Here is a 17,396-nt window from a genome sequence, read left to right on the forward strand (position 1 = left end):
AGATGTTATCAGTTTAAATTAGTCTGATACACTGCCCTGTATAAATCACAGCATTAGTAGAGAGAGATGTGATTTCTATGTAGAATAATATGTTAGCAAAATGGGCAAAAATATACCCAATTGAATCAAATAAAATTTAATTAAAACGGAAATCAAATCAAAGCCGATGCATAAGAATAAAATTGGGAAATCTGTATTAATATCTATCCAAAGTCAGAAACAAACAGATCATTGATTTTAAGTAAATGTTCAGACTGATTAACATACAGCAGCAAAAAGGTCCTGGCTACTACATCCAGTGGACGACAGAGACCAGGCAAAAACTGGTCTTTCATCTCCAAATGGCCACATCTCAAACGGTTTGTTTGAAAGTCTTGAAAGCGTCCACTGACGAACAGATTTTCTCATCATATGCAAACATCTCGCCGTGAAATTAGCCAAAGGGAAAAAGGAAAATGAGATCTTACCTTGCCAAACTGTTCAAAATACTGCTTCACATCTTCAACTACTGTGTTAGCTGATAATCCGCCTACAAATATTTTCTTTGTTCTTGTGACCATCTGGAAGAGAAGAAAAGAAGACAAGAGATTAGGCCCATGTGAAAGCACTTCAGAGGACTTCAAACATACAGGAGACAAAGAGGAAGCTCAGAACTAGAAAAGAGGGAATTGGGAGATGACCGTTTGTGGGTTTTGTGTCCCATGGGGAGACTGAAGAGGGAGTACTGTGTGATTTGTTGAGTGTGTGAGAGTGTGCTCAGGGACTGAGTAACACCTAGCTTGCGATGCCCGACGCTGTTTGCGTTACCTGTCCATTCTCTCGCAACATTACAGACTTGACACTTTTGGTTTCACACTAACACAAACACCTGAGCTGCGAATGGTGTTTTTCTTGTGTTGCGAAGACCCAACACGCAAACCCCCAGTCCATTTAAGAAAATTGGAATAGGAATGTTCCAGAGGACAGTTCTCGGAAAGAGCATGCCGAGTGTGCTACACGAAACAGATGTTCAAAATACACTTTAATTGAGTTACAAACAAAAGGTGTCAGAAAGTTGGAAGTCTCTGAGCTGGGTAGGATCTCAAACCGGTGAGAACAGACAGTAGAAGAGGTCGCAATCGTGCAACCAGGCCCATTTTTCAAAACACAATTAACTCTCCCTGCTGGAGAGATGTATGGAGCTCTGAGACCCGACTTCTCTTCATGCAGCAACGTTAATTGTGCTGAGAGCTGGTGCACTGAGATCAAATAGCCCACCTATCATATAGGGCAATGATAACGGCTAACAAGAGAGCTCCTCAGGCAATGTTAAGCCCTTTTTGAAGTTAACAAAGAGAAGAAACATGTCAAATTCCTGCTTCTGTTAGACCTGTGTGGCTTTCTATTAAATGTGTGCTTATTGTCAGAGCTGTTATGCAGCAGGTGATCTCTATGTCTTATGGAGCTCATGCAGGAGACAAGTTTCAAATCTGACTTATGTTTTATATATATAGGATGAATATATATGGATGGATCGACAGACAGACCGACCATTTTATGGAACTCTGCTAGTCAAGCAAGTGAGAGCTGGTAAACTACCTTAAATCAGTCAAAAGCCAGCTGTCAAAAACCCAAATTTTTTCAAAACCACCTTAAGCTAGCATCACTTTGTTTTTCCAAATAATTTCCTGTCCCCTCTTATAGCCTCAAACTATGCAAATGGCCAATAAGGTTGTATTTACTTATAATGAGAATAAATAAGCTTCATTTTACAACCCCCCAGTATTTCCCAGAGCGGAGTAGACGGCGAAAGAATTAAGCAACCCTGAGCATTTGTTTCGACTTCATTCACATCCATCATACACATCTTGGCAACAGGCATACTCAGCCCTCATCTCAGCTGGCTGTTTCCCAAACCCTCTCCGAAGCACTTTCGCTCTCATCTGCACCCCACCATGGTTAATCTGTCTGTCTTTTCCCCTGTCGTTTTGTGCAGGCCCGAGCCGCCCAACGTGTCAGTGGAGAGTTAAGTTTTTAGTGGCATCTTTATGTCCTCTGACAGCACCAGCTCCTGGCTGATGGGATTCCTCAGGCTCTGGAACAACGCAATTACTCTGTCCATTTCTCTCCATGGTGACAAGAGACAACAGCAGGCCTTTGCTCTTTCCGTGCTCCCTCTCTCGCACACCTCTCTTGGGATTCAACGAGCAGATATGCCTCGCAAACACGTTGTGCTGCTAGCTCGGCTAACCCATTAGAATTCTGAGTGCTGGCTTGGATGCAATAATGACTAAGACGATGACAGGAAGTATGTTCGTTGTGCTGTTTTGATTCTTTTGGTTTTGTGACCCTGAAGGCTTGAAAGAAATAATCATTAAAAACAGACAACAGGCTACCAAACGTGCAATTTGATTAGCCTCCGCTTAGATAGAAAAAGCAGATAGCCTGCCAGACAACCCTTTATTATAGGACTTGTCCTTCCTGAGCGTCTCTAGCTTGTCCTTGTTTCTCTTTGAAGCTGTTGACATGGCGGCTTTCTGAGGGAGAAGTTACCAAGCTAACAGGTTACAAATACCTTAAACCAGGTGTTTTAGTGAGAGGAATGAGAGATTTGCATCTTCAACTCTCACACTTCTAATTATCTCATTATCTGGGCAAATTAGAAAACACTCTTTGTCAGGCATTATGGAGGAAGGCATCTAGCATAGTTGAGATGAGAAAAGATGTTTGAGACAAATTAGAATGATGAAAAGAAGTTGAGAGCATACCATAAACAAAAAAAAAAAAAAAAAAAGACATGGACCTTGCGAAGGAATGGGGAAAATGTCTGGCGAAGTGATGACATATCGGGGAAACTTTTGCTATCGCAGGACCTTAAAAATTCAACCGTGAAAATCTATGAATATGAAAGAGCACGTCTCGCAGGAGAGCTGAGATATAAGAATGCAGAGGCACTAGGTGTGATAGAGTATAAGCAGTGTGTTTAGAGATACTGCGTGTATAAAATTTATGCAGAGCAGCTGAGTTTGTTGCTCTTAGTCGGCTGCTGATGTTGCTGTTTCAGGCCCTGTCATCTTCCACCAGCATTGCTTGATGCGACTCGGCATGCCTAGAGAACATTTCTTGCCTTCCTCTAGTGAGGGGGAATGTCAGCTGCCAGAATGTTTCTAGATGCAGGTTTCTACCAGTGCTGAGACAAGTGCAGGCGATCAGAGGTGATGACTACGTGAGCCTTCGCTAGATGTTTGTAGATGTGCACACAGTATATTGGAATTATCAGAAAAGTTTGACATGGATTGAATTGCTAACATGGACGAATAAATAATATTACAACCTAGTTTATTGTGTTTATAACAAAAATTAAATGCTAAAATGTTGTGCTGTCAAATGATTAATCGCAATTACATAATAAAAGTTGTTGTTTACATAATGTGTGTCTGCAAAAACGTAAGTACAGGTATATATTTCTATTCATATAATTTATATTATATATAAAGATTATGAATATGAAATCAAAATTGTTCTTCTATACATGCATGTCTGTTACATATACATAATGTAACATACATAATAACCCATATTAATCAGCACTGTCAGCATGCATTCTGAAAGCATGAAACAGAGAAACTAAGTTTTTAGTATAAGTTAACATCATTGCAACCCAAGAAAAATGTGAAAGAAAGACAAAAAGAAAGAAAGACAGAGGGAAAGAAAGTTTTTTGTTACTCCTTTCCTTGAGAAAGTTAACTTAAATGTTTAAAAGTTACATTTACAATGGGCAAAAAAAAAAAAAAAAAAAAATCGTCACATTCAAGCCTTTTGCTGATACTTAAAAGAGCAAGACTATCAGGAAGGCTTCAATTTGGACTCGAAATAAGACAGACACAATTTTATGTGCTTCACAAAGAGAGGAATTGGGAAGCAAATTAGAATTTTTCTAATGTTTTATAATACATAGCAAAGAGGAAGATGTTTTCCTTCCAGAGGAAAGTCTCTCGTTCTCTGTTGAAGATGAGAGGGGGAATGCAGGAGGTAGTAGTGACAGCAAAGTTCACCATTTATCTGCGGCGAAATAAAATGGATCGAGACGTATCCTGCAGCCTAAATTGGAGGAATGTGATAGGAGTGACAATTTAATATTGCATCTACTCTCCTTTGGGCACAAATGGATCTAATTAAGATCTTTCATTAGATGCGCCGCAGCCAAACCCTCCCTGAAAACATGGATCCTTATCAGAGCACAGGACAATCGCAGGGATACAGACATAGCAAATCAAGTTATATTCCGACATAGATGAGGGGGGTGAGGGGGAGAGAGCAGTTTGACAGATGACTTGATGGAGGTTACGTGGAGTTTAACAAAGAACAGAAAACCAGGATAGGAGATAGGTGATCAAGCTCCTCTTAAAACACCTGTTGAGCTTCCTGCAGAGAGTTCCCCTTTCCAGGATTATCCTCTATGGGATCGAACGGTCTGCAAAGAGGCCCACGCTGAGTTTTTATTTGTTTACTTGGGGTCTCTGATGAACTGTGTAGTGGCCTCTTGCCGTTGATTGCGGTTGACTAACATTGGTCCTCACTCACAATAAGCCCATAAGCCCCAGCCAAACGATGCTCTTGTGTTGTGACAAGGAGTCTTTTTTTAATCAGTCCTCTTTGCCTGGCTGGATGTCCCCTGATTAGAGTGAGATAATGAGACCCCCCTCCTCATCCTCCTCCTCCTCCTCCCTCCCTCCCAGGCCTCTTCATCATCTCAAATCACATATTCATCACTGATTGCCGTCTCCTTGTCCTTCCACCGAATCACACACTCCAGGCAAACAGGCTTGCAGACCGATTCCAAACCGGTCGGAGACGGTGACAACTAGGTGGGTCTGGCTTAACGTGAGGCGTCCACACTTCCTTGACTGACAGAATCCAGTGCACTTGCCACATTCTATTCAGCTGCATCTAAATTTAGGCCTCCAAGCTCCAATTTGTACACAATTTTGCAGTGTGGAATTTTAATGTCGACATTCAAATGTACTGGGCCAAACAGCTCCTGCCTCCGCGCCTGCAGCTAACCCTGATTGACAGGCGAGGCAGCGGCTTGACCAAGAGCTGAGAATAACTGATTAGTAACGTTGGCAAAAACTGTGGATGCACATCCCCCCCCTTTCCCTGCCCCAAAACCCATCAGACAAGACTTATTTGATGCAATATCAAACACTCTTCTTTTCTTTCTGTGAATGTATCAAGTGCAAACTAAGAGATTTATCTACTGAATATGCCTATATAATGCATACACAACATGCCAAAAAAAGTCTTAGTTTCTAATTTGCGGGACTTGTTATGGTAAGCATTGCTAATACCGATGTGCATACATGGGATTTGAGATTGAAACCTTAATCTTTAACAAAAAAAAAAGAAAAAGTTAATTATCGATATTTAAATAAAAAAATGGGCCATAAAGATAAACTAAAATGTAAAAATTAGTAGAAATAAGAGAAATTAGTATGCAATATTAAATATTTGAAACTAGTTGATACCAGTAAATGAAAATGTTTTCAAAATAAGTTGTCAATATATTTGTGCTTCTCTTGTGCCATATTGGAAATCAAATCATTAAAAAAAAAAATTTAGTAAATGATATTTAGTAAATAGAGATTAGGCCTATGATTTTTGCCTGGTAGTTGGTTAAATGGGTAAAATCTAGAATAATAGATCAATACATTAAGTGAATTACAGGGCAATTGCAGTGATCAGTGATCACAGTAAAAAATACACATAACCTTTAAAATTAACATTTATTTCCACCTTTATAGTTACATGGAAAATATGATATAGCATTTAAATAGCTTTGACAAAGAATATAAGATGAAATTGAATAACAAAATCATTATAAGTGTAAAAAAGAAAGTGTAGATCTTTAAACAGGGATATAGGGTTCGTCTCCAGGGTACAACTGATCCAATCCGATCTCTAGTGTATATTTATAGAGGCCTAATTGATAACCACAATGCCATTACACTGAGTAGATGAGTGGGGTAAAGATGCTTACTGCAAATGGCAGGTGACAGCCCAAAGCGGGGCTCCTTCAAGCTTACAGCAGCCATCTCCACACTGACAGCAGGTTGGCTGCCAAAGACTGAGCTAAATGGCCTTTTGCTGACCCCCGAGGCCATGTAAATGAGTCTCTGGCTCTCTCAATGGAAGATCCCTCCCAAGCCACTTAGTGGAGCCCAAGGCAGTTCAAGCAAAGCATCAGACAAGGGCTGAATGAGATTGACACAGGCAGGTTAATGACTAGTCATTCTGTTTGGGGCAATTAAGGACCTTCATGCCAAAATTATAACCATAAAAAGTATTTATGGTTGCCTAATGAATTAGTTTAATATTAATACAAACCTTTAACTATTTCTATAAAACTAAACGGAGCACACTTTGAAAATCTGACGATTAAAGTGAAAAAATAAGCACAGGACTGTTCAAGCCAATCCAAACCTCCAGGTTGTAAAGGTTGTGCTGAGTCTGTAAGTCTCAGGCTATCTACGGAAGTGGCGTGAAAAATCAAGAGATATCTGTGAGCACCTCTGTGAAATCCTCCTATCCCAAACTGCTGAGCTGACACACTAAAGAGCTCTTTATTTCTGAATTTCACAACACTATTGGGGTAAAGGGGAAACTACTGCCCCCTGTGATTACTTTAAGCATTCATAAAATTCAATATTGATTTAAGCATCTAAATTGGTCATTCACATGGTCTTTCATGAATCACTGAAGCAATTTCGAAGCACTTGAGTGTGTCAAATGAGGTACTGTAGCTTTAAGAGTGACCAGTAGGAGCACTCTAAATCCTCAGCCACTGATGTCACAATGCTACAAAATACCCAGGTCATCTGACTCCAGCCTTGCCAAAGCTGGCTCATGTGAACTGTGGGAGTACTGATGACCAGGTCAGATGTGTATAACGGTCCCATGACACACAATTACATTAATCAATATATATATATATATATATATATATATATATATATCTTGAGGGCTTGATCTCCATTTTATATATTTAATAAATAAAAAAAATGGAGATCAAGACCTGTAAAAGCATTCTGCACAGCTGGGAAAACTTGACATACACTCTTCATTCCAGTCAGTCACCAGTGTGCCTATAGGCTATTAAAAATTGTTTTTAAAAAAAGTGCTTATCAGTGCAAAAATTGCTATTGGTGGTTGCTAAAGCATTTTGAGTAGTTCTTGTTGCTATGCAGTTGCTAGGGCATTGCTAAATGATAACTATTCAAAACATATATTTTTGACTCCTTCCTTCCAGTCTAGGATGAAAAAGAGTCCACTAGGCAAACATATCCAAGGAATATATATTAAGTATAATTTACAAAACCAAAAAGATATTTGGGGGCAGTCATTGCCCGGTTACATGAAACTCCATGGAAGCAAGTCAAGGGGTATCCCTTGAGGGAAAAAAGTCCTTGTAAGTTTGTTGCAAACCTAACTAAAACACAAACAAATAAAGGAGTGTTGCCTGTTTCTGCGTTGCTTTGTATTCAGCCGTTACCAAGGAAACAGCTTTGTTTCTAAAGTGAAAGCACCTCCTACTGACCAATTGACAGAAAATTTACCAGATGTAAAAATGAACCCATGTTTTGGGGCAAACACACAGTTGTAAATGTAAACAGGTGGATGGCATACTAAACTAAATTTATATTGTTATTTAATCAATGTAATAATTGATTAATAAAACTTATTTCAATTAATACCAATTAAACATTGATTCAACTTACCTGTTTTAAATATATATATATATATATATAAAAGCTTTGTTTTATATCCTGTAAAACCTGTAAGTCATGCTTTTTAAAGCCATTTTGCAGTTACCATAGTCATTGACCTACAACGCTCATGATTTTTTAATATGTGCAGGTCTTAAAAATGCATGAAAAATGCATTACATTTGTGCTTAAAAAAAATATAATAAAATAAATAAATACTGTGTTTAAGATGACTTAATACTTAAGCAATTAAGGGAAATACTTAAGCGACAGCCTTAACTTTTCTTTTTTTTGCAACCCATGTTTCGCTAAGGTTACCCTTAACCTTATAATTATGTAATTAAGGGTTTTCTTATCTTAAGGCTTTTCATGCAAACAGGTTCAGACTTTTACATTTACTTATTTTCTCTTTTTGTTTGATCAAAAATACAGTAAAACTGTGAACTGTATGCATTATTACAGAATAAAACATCTTAGTGATCTCAAACCTTTAAATGCTTTATTCAGCAGGTCGGTGTATAAACCTTGAGTATGTGTATCATCGTTTACCCAATGATTGCAAAATATTTTATTTTTGGTGCTAACCTCGGCATCGTGCCTTTGTAATTTCAAACTACACTAACACCAATATTGCTCAATGACAAACAGTAGCAATACCCCCTCCATGGCTTTATCTTAATGATCTGATGTGCTTTACACTCAAACCCAGAGTCGATAGATTATTGTACAGTTATGAAGACAGATTGTGGCCGCTCATAGCTCCTTATAGGACCCAGGAGATGGCTAGGCTGATACACCTCCCGGTCTCCGTTCAAGCGAACTCACGCTGAATATCAATGAGCTTTCAGCCTTGATAAACAGTCTGCAGAATGGAAAAATATTTTCACATTAAGGATGGAGGGGTGAAAGAAGGAATGAGAGAAAAAATTGAGCGCTTGCCCCTCAAAGCGATTCTGAAAAATTAATATGCTAATTAAGTGCTTGCTTGGGGCGAAATCTTCGAAACTTTAGCAAGGGAGTTATAAGCACTTAACAAATTACTTACACCATTACGCTGGAAGCTGTATACATTTTTAAAGCGTCTGTACGTTTTCCTTTCCTTTCCTTTCAGTTTGCACAATAGATCTGGCTTTTTTTTTCTCCAGACATTTTCTCCCAAGCTGCCATTTAGGAGTATAAAACGATATCAGACTTTTATGTCCCTCTCTGAAATATTAAGTATAGCGCAAGCCGAGGAATTTATCAGCACGCCACATCGTTTGGAGGCAGGCCTTCAGCAATCCTTTCTACTTCTGAAATGTCTGAACTCATAGTGAAATAATCTCCACAAGGCAAGACAGAGCTTCACATCAGTTTAATCTGTTCAAGAGAAAGAGAAGAGCTAACAAACAGCATCAGCATCCATCCTGCGGGCCTGAAGTGAACTTTCAATTCACAGAAGCCACTTCCCACTTCTGTGTGCTCTGTGGCATGCTGAATGTGATTGTGTTTGTGTGATTGTGTTTGCGTGCGTGCGTGTGTGTGTGTGTGTGTGTGTGTGTGTGTTAGACATCTTGTCAAAGATGTCTGCGCAAATGCAGACCAAACAACCACAGCCCATATCTGAAGTCAAGATCGACGTAAATGGGATTTCCCACACCAAAGTGCTGGAAAACATGGATTGAACCTTTACTATCCAGTTCACCTGTGATTTTTGTTTAGACAAAGAATAAACAGTACAGCAAAAAAATAATTTCATACCTGCATAACTTTTTTTGTGCTCAAAAACACAATTGAAATATTTAAATATGAATTAATTAATAGTTTGTGTGTGTGTGTGTTTGTGTGTGTGTGTGTTAATTTTTTTTGTTGCATTTATTTGATCAAAAAAAAAAAAAAAAAAAAAGAAAAAGGTATTCTCGTGAAAAATGTGAAAAAAAGCTGAATTTCCATCATTACTCCAGTCTACAGTCTAAATCATTCTAATTTTTTTTTCTGTATTTTTGATCAAATAAATGCAGCCTTGATGAACATAAACATCTTTCAAAAAAAAAGTCCTATTTAATTGTATTCTGTGAGAGAAAATGTCTATGAAAACATCAATACTTAATGTGCTCAAACACGGAGGCTGCAGTCATAATCATGAACACATACACACAAAAACACATGAGATAAAATTGGTTTGAAAGAAAACAATCTTGTTTCTCTATAAACGAGTGAATTGCACATAAAGTGTCTGTTTGGCTGGCTATGGGTAATTAGGGCCCAGCTGGCCAGCGGAAGCTGTGGACTGACGCAAAGCAAAGGTGATGGACAGGCCAGATATGGCTCAGACAGCATCCAGCAACAGACATCAAGCCCTGATGTTCCTCTCTCACTATAGTCTCGTGAATGGGATACTGAAACATAGCCTCAGAGTCAAGCCATGGCCCAGATAAAAACCTCTGGAGCACCATCTGAGGCATGGAACATGAGCCAGCTCTGACTAGAAACAGACATACGGAATAGATATGTTTTTACTCTTTATTCCAAGATGTCATTTCCTTGCGAGAGAATCAACCAAATGGGGATTTGACATGAGGGTATTCATATGCACCCGTCACGGAGACGCAACCAATGAGTGCTTGCTCCTGGACACCTCTAGGCTGTGTTTCCGGTCCACAAACATCATGGCATACTTTCAAATGCACTCAAATCCCAGAGCTAATGTATACTCCTGAGCTCTAACTACTGTTCTGACACCATCTGAGCTGTCAGAGAAGTCTGATGGAAGACTCAAGTCAAGACATTTCTGCAGCTCTTTAGTCTGATGGTATATATTCACCACTTTCAGGAAAGGCCAACCATACATACTTGCAAAAACACTGTTAGTGTCAATAGAAAGTCTAAGTTGTTCCATTGTAATCATAAAACAAAACTGACAAGAAAAAGAGAAAACCGATTACCCATCTTAGTGTTTCGTGGTGTGCGTTTGCTTACCTGAATAATTTATTTAAGTGCTATTTAAAAATACTTCTAAATGACTTAATTAGACAATCACGGCATTTCCCTAATACTTCTAAAAATAAATTATTCTAATACATTTAAATAAAAAAATTAAAATACTGCAAATGAAATGCTAATTAATTTTAAACTGCCTATTAATGCAAATGAAAACAATGCATGATACCCACACACATTTATTTATGTGTTTGTGTATTCATTTATTTTTCCTGACACAAATACAAATTTAAACATTTTTGTATCATTTTGTTTCTTTTATTTATTTATTTATTTATTTTGTATTATCCAGTATTCAAGATCTAAACCTACAGGACATAGTCTAATTCTCAACCCTAGCTACAATTTTTAAACAATTCTACTTTACTCAAGTTAATAAACAAGCAGCAGTCACCAAGCCTCTAAAATATTAGTATGAAACTCAAAATAAAATCCATTCCATAAAACAAACCTATTTCCTATTAGCCTCAGCTTGTTTGTAGCAGGTCATAGAGGTATATAGACCATCATCCTAGCATCCAGAATCACGGTGCCTTAAGGCAGTGGCACAGCAGCGGATGCAGCATGAGATTGATTGCTCCGGATGAAAGTAAAAGGGATAAGGTGCAGTCGGAGCGGGCGAGATGGCTCCAGGAGAGGGCACTTTCACTTTAATAGGACGATTGATTGATTGATAGTGGCGGGCTCTCCGCTGCCACCTCCTTCAGTGACTTTTCCACAGTGCGTCGATAAACTGTTCCACACCCGCCAAACTGCACTCGGTTGAGATTTTAGCGTTTTATATAATCCCTATTGATGTACCAGCATTAACCGTCCACATACAATGCGAATAAGGCTTGGGCTAGATTAAGGAAGTTACTGGGCATGGCAAGGATTATTGACCCAGAGCAAGACTTTACGTTGCGTTATCCCGCTGGTAGAGGAAATCGCTTTTTTTCTTATCACTCACTTTTACTGAGTTCATTTGTCGTTGGCAATGAACATTTGAAGTTGAGTGGAAAATCTAGCCGAAAGAAAAAGTATTAATATCACTTCCAAACCACTGGCCAGTCAGAGTGGAAACCATAGCGATAATCACACACTAAAATCAAACTGAGGTTATTTGTTGTGAATAAAGATTGCTAGGGGGTTGCAGATGAGTGTAACCAAAACAGCATTTCCTCTTATTGTTACTAGGCAGCAAGAGGATAACTGAACCTCAAGTGAGGGATTAACTTGCAATTAGGACGATGGCTCTTATGAGTGACTCTGCCTTGGGAAGGGGGCCATACTGCTGTCAAGCAACACGCCGCACAGCTGCCGCTGCAGTTCTAAGGGCAGGATCAAGATGAAGTGAAAAATGACATTTTCAACATTAGTAATAAAGAGCGTTCTTATGGAGGTATTGCACAATTAGGGAGGTTTGAGTAGTTCTTAATTGGGCAGGTTTCATAGAGAGTGTTCATAAAAGAATCTGAAAAACAATGATTTTGTTAGAGGAAAAAAATCTATCAACAATACATTGTGAGACACAACAATATGACCAAAGATGTCTGTCTCAATGTGTATGTATGTATTTGGGCTGGGGACGATATATCGCATGGGATAATTATGCGCATCTAGTCTGTAAAGCAGATTCCTTGATTAGCACTAAACCGCCATCACCTTTTTTAAAATTAATCAGCAGTTAATACACAGAGCCGTCAATCACTTGTGAGTTATGCAATATAAAATTTTCTCAAGTGATACTGATACATGAAATACTGATATTAACTGCTACTGTTTGAATCAAAGATCCAGCTTTACTGACTAGATGGCAAAGATTATCTCATGCGATATATCGCACAGCCCTAGTATGTGTGTGTGTGTGTGTGTGTGTGTGTGTGTGTGTGTGTGTGTGTGGGTGTATTAGTGCCGTCACATGATTAATCGCATTCAATGTATGTGCACTGTGTATATTTATGTAGGCCTATATATAAATACATATATAATATATACATTTATATAGTGATATAACTAATATAGCACTAATATATATATATACACACACACACACACACCATCCATTGCAAACCATGACTAATCAACAGTGCCATGCGCATGTGACTATACATAACATTTCTGACCAGAGTAGTTTCCATCACTGAAAAAAAAAAAGGTCTCGGTGACATTTTGTGTCTGGACAGCCATGTTTTTCCAAAGGGCTTAAGTAGCCCTGATCAATGGTCGCCCTCTCTGAGTGATTAGTTTAATCCCACCTGTGGTGTTCAAGGACTAAAGCCATCAGAGAAGCATTTTCACTCAAGCTAACCAAAAAAGCCTCCGCATATGTTCGACCCAGGTGGTTATTTTCAGCGGAAAGCTTCTCACAAATTCTGCACGACTTAAAACAAAGCCAGGGGCTCAATAATAACAATAACCTTGAGTTGTACCCATAATTACGTTTACATCAAAGGTATTTAGCAGACACTCTTATCCAGGGTGACTTAAACACAAATGTGCTTGACTTTCACATACAAGAGTGCTGCCATCAACAGATGGCAAGAAAGCAATTTAGACTTTTGAATGTTAGGAAAAGAAGTAAATGTAGTATAGTATAGTAAGCAAAAGGTTGCTTTTAACCAATACTTGCATTTAAAATGTTCATGTTTTATTTTTTTTAATAAATATAAAGCACTGAACAGTCGGTTTTAAGTCCAGTAATGCGACACAGGTTGAATGCATTTTTAAGAGAAATTCTAGGGTGGGCTGAAACACGCTAGCAGGACTGCAGAGCCTAAAGCACATGTTCAAACACACACACACACACACACACACACACACACACACACACACACTGAGAGAGAGAGAGAGAGAGAGCCCTGTTCATCCATGTGTGACCTGCCTCTGCACTGCTGCAGGGGCTGGCTGTGGTGGGAGTGTTTTTCTCGGTTAAAAAACGCCTCTCTGAGTGCAGTGCTGCTTTTCAACGGCGAGTCCTCACCTCTCTGAAACACTCCATTACTCTCAGCCAGGCCCGCTCGCACACCGCGACACTCCAGAGCCCCTCGCCTTCGCCAGGCTCTGCCTCTGTGACCCCTGGCCCAGATAGAGCCACTCTGTTGGGCTGTGACATGAGAGGGAACCCACCCTCCCTTTCTCCCTCTCCCGCCGTCCTCACCTGCTGAAGTGACGCCATGGGTATTTGAGCTCTCGTACACAAACACAGTCTGTGCTTCATGTTTTACATACAGACTTTGCTGACAAAACACGTGCCGTGCTGACTAACTAAATGAGAGTGTTTTGCCTCCATCCAAAAATGCACCCTTCAATGCTCCATCAAGGCAATGTGGGTTTTGGTAAATAGTTGGTTGCAACTAAACCCATAAACTCTATGCAAGCATGCAAATGTGAGCATTTGGACAATTTAACAAGCATGCCAGCAGTGCTCTTACAAACCTCAAGTACTTGCGTGGGCAAAAAAAAAGCACAACCTGTCTGAATATAGTCATTTTTGCAATGGGGCATTATATTTTTGTATATGCAACTTTACATGCCTATTACTAATTTTAAACATTTTAAACTGGCAAACATAATAAATAAACAATAAAGAAAAGAAATTCCCGCCTGGCATGAATAAAACTTTGTTTGACAATATGTAGGTCAACTAGAAGTAAGTGGGATCCCATGATGATTTGGATATATTAGCTTCCCTAATAGCTAGCTAGTAACATGTCAAGATTTTGCCTGACATGATTAGTTGGTTTCTCTTTAAATGTTGTGCTCCAACGTAACAATGACCTGAAAGGCATAACGTACCATCCAATATCTATTTTTGATAATGTTCTTTATTGCATTTTGCTTAGCTAGCAGCATTCAAGTATATTCTGGGCCAGCAGCTAAGTCAATGTAGAGGCGCAACGCTGGAAAGTGAGTAAACCCCATAATCCTTCTTATATCTACCTCCTCAATCAATTAAAATGCTTTATGTGCACATTTGGCGCTCATCTGAGATGATCAATACGCCTTTAAAGGCATTACAAACATGAAACGCATTGTATCCCTTTCGCAGCATTTTGATTCGGAGGTTCTGAGAGTTAAAATCCATTCTGCTCAAACTCCCTCGCTTCCCCAGAGAAGAGAAAATGCGACGTGCCTCTAATTTAACATCTGTCACACAGTGATATCAGCTGGGGGATAGAGAGAGAGAGAGAGAGAGAGAGAGAGAGAGAGAGAGAGAGAGAGAGAGGATGAAAAAATGACTTTGAGAGTTATTTGAACTCAAACAGGCTGGCTGCTCTAATTAATAAAGACTCGCACAACACACAACACGACGGAGCCCGCGATCAGTTTACACAGTAAACAGGCCAGTGGTTCTGCCTTAGCCAGATAAGGCTTGTACAAACCGATTTCAAGTGCAGTTCTGAGTGGAGCCGCCATCGGCCGCGCTTTCTCTCTCTCTCCCCGCCTCTCCTTCGCTCTAATAGGAGCCATTAACGAGGGGCAAAACCCTTCTCTCGCGCACTCGGATAACTGTTCTGTATAATTGAAGCCGCGGAATGGCTCTCCATAACTGAGATTTAAATGGCACGGGTGCAATATTTGGATGAACGATTTGCCGAAGGTTCCCGCTGCTTTCTCAAGCCTCGCTGCCCCTGCACCATATTTCAATTCCGCTTCGAGCGTTCTCACGGAGCAGCGTCCGACCGTCTGCCCTGGAACACGTGAAGATGTTCTGCAGGAACTGGCTCTGATAAACGTGCCGTTCTCTCGCTGGAGGAAGCGCAGTGGATTCCACCCACCCCCCTCCTCTTCCTCCCTGCTCCCGACTGCCAAAGGCGCAACGGCATCATACTTGAAACACACACACAGATACAAAAGTGTTGCATAAAAAAGCAGCTCTGCCGCCGCATACATCGGGTTCTACTTGAAAAGCCCTCACTCCTTTATCCGGGAGAGCAGCTCCTCTTTTGTTCTGCATAAATGCCAATTACCTAATTCTCTCTAGCATGCAAATCAGATGAAATGAGGGCACGGCAGATTGCCCATGGAGCACGGCACCGTGCCGTTTCCACAGTGACAGGAAGGGTACCTTTTGGGACACTTCTCTACTTAACACTTTAATCAAGCTCCATTTAGAGGCAAAAAATGTAATAGATTTTTTTTTACTGTCACTCTCACTCTCTCTAGCTCTCTTCAAAGCTCGTGAATAATAACAATCACTTAGCCTCCAGACCGGGTATACTTCAATCGTTGCCAATAGCTTACACTCTGCCATCCCCAAATTTGAGAGCGCTAAATTTTGCTAACCAAATAGAATTTGCCAGTTCATATTACTATAATTTCATCACCTTTTCACACAAATGGAAATAACCGATAATTTCCACTGCATTCGCTAGTGCCTGTTCTATTAGGCAAACCTTGCAGAGTAAATGGCAAGCGAGCTTTCTACGAATCGTTTTCATGTGGATGTACTTCTGTGTGCCGACAGACGTGACAAGGGCACCGAGTGTGACATGCGTACAGTATGACAATTATGACGACTGACATTTTAAAACGGTCTTTTTGCAGCAATAATATGGCATATGCGTTCAGCTGAGAGGAAATGGACAGTTAGAGACAAGGAAAATGTAAATGGTCCAATCAGGGCATAATACTGACAGCGTTTTGCAGTGACAAAGCAACCTGAAGGCATTCATTTTCAATGAGAGAATGTGATTTCTGGCAATGTGAACGGCAAACTTCATGCAAATGTGAAACAATGTCAATTTCCAACTACCAGCAGTACTGTAGACAGCATTCAGATAAGTGGTGCAGACATTTCTATGTCTAGAAGGTTCATATACAGATATATAGAGAGTATATTACAAATTAAAGGATTACTCCACCCAAAAATGCTCCAAACCGCTAAACGTTTACTTTAAGGTATTTTGGATGAAAACCGGGAGACTTGTGACAGTCCCATTGACTGCCAAGTAAATAGCACCGTAAAGGCCCAGAAAAGTATGTTGTTAAAATAGTTCATCTGCCATCAGTGGTTCAGCCATAATGTTATGAAGGTACGAGAATCCTTTTTTACCAAAACCAAAAATAATAACATTTACATAAAAACATAATGACTTTATTTAACAATTTTGGCACCATAGCGACATTTTGGAAAGCTGGACGCAAACGGCGTACGCTGTTCTGTGTCAACTGCACCTCACCAACATGCTGCTTTCTTTCAAATCGTAAAACGTAAACGAACATACAAGATGTATCTGTGTGGCTCAACTGACACAGAACAGCGTACGCAGTTTGTGTCCAGCAGATATTTAAAAATTAAGCTGTTATTATAAAAGCCGTTATATAAAAGTATTCTCATAGCTTCAAAACGTTTGTTGAAACACTGATGGCAGGTGGACTATTGGGTCTTTCATACTTTTCTGGGTCTAGTCAGTGTTATTTACTTGGCAGTTAAAGGCACAGTCACAAGCCTCCTGGCTTTTATCCAAAACATCTTCAATTGTGTTCTGAAGACGAACATAGCTTTTAAAGGCTTGGGGGTAAGTGATTAATGACAAAACTGTTATTTTGGGGTGGAGTCACTCTTAAATGACATTATTATTGTTATTTTACGCAATATTACATATCAACAGAACGACATTAACAGAATTTTCATTTTCGGACAATGAATGTTGCACAAATAAAAGCTTTACCATGTGTATCAACCAA

At 39.6% G+C, this 17,396-nt stretch overlaps 1 protein-coding gene across 13 annotated transcripts in view; it reads right to left on the reverse strand.

The window, feature by feature from the left end:
• Nucleotides 1-17,396, reverse strand: part of msi2b (musashi RNA-binding protein 2b) — a 210,783-nt gene that overhangs the window by 153,874 nt on the left and 39,513 nt on the right. For all 13 annotated transcript variants that reach the window (XR_006252653.1, XM_043258806.1, XM_043258810.1 and 10 more), the window contains exon 6: nt 468-560. Coding sequence is in view for 12 of the 13 variants with exons in the window: in XM_043258806.1 (XP_043114741.1) it covers nt 468-560 (93 nt within the window). In the remaining variant the exon portion in view is untranslated. The remainder of the gene's footprint in view (nt 1-467; nt 561-17,396) is intronic.

This window comes from Puntigrus tetrazona, chromosome 15 (assembly GCF_018831695.1).
Source record: "Puntigrus tetrazona isolate hp1 chromosome 15, ASM1883169v1, whole genome shotgun sequence".
Classification (NCBI taxonomy): domain Eukaryota; kingdom Metazoa; phylum Chordata; class Actinopteri; order Cypriniformes; family Cyprinidae; genus Puntigrus; species Puntigrus tetrazona.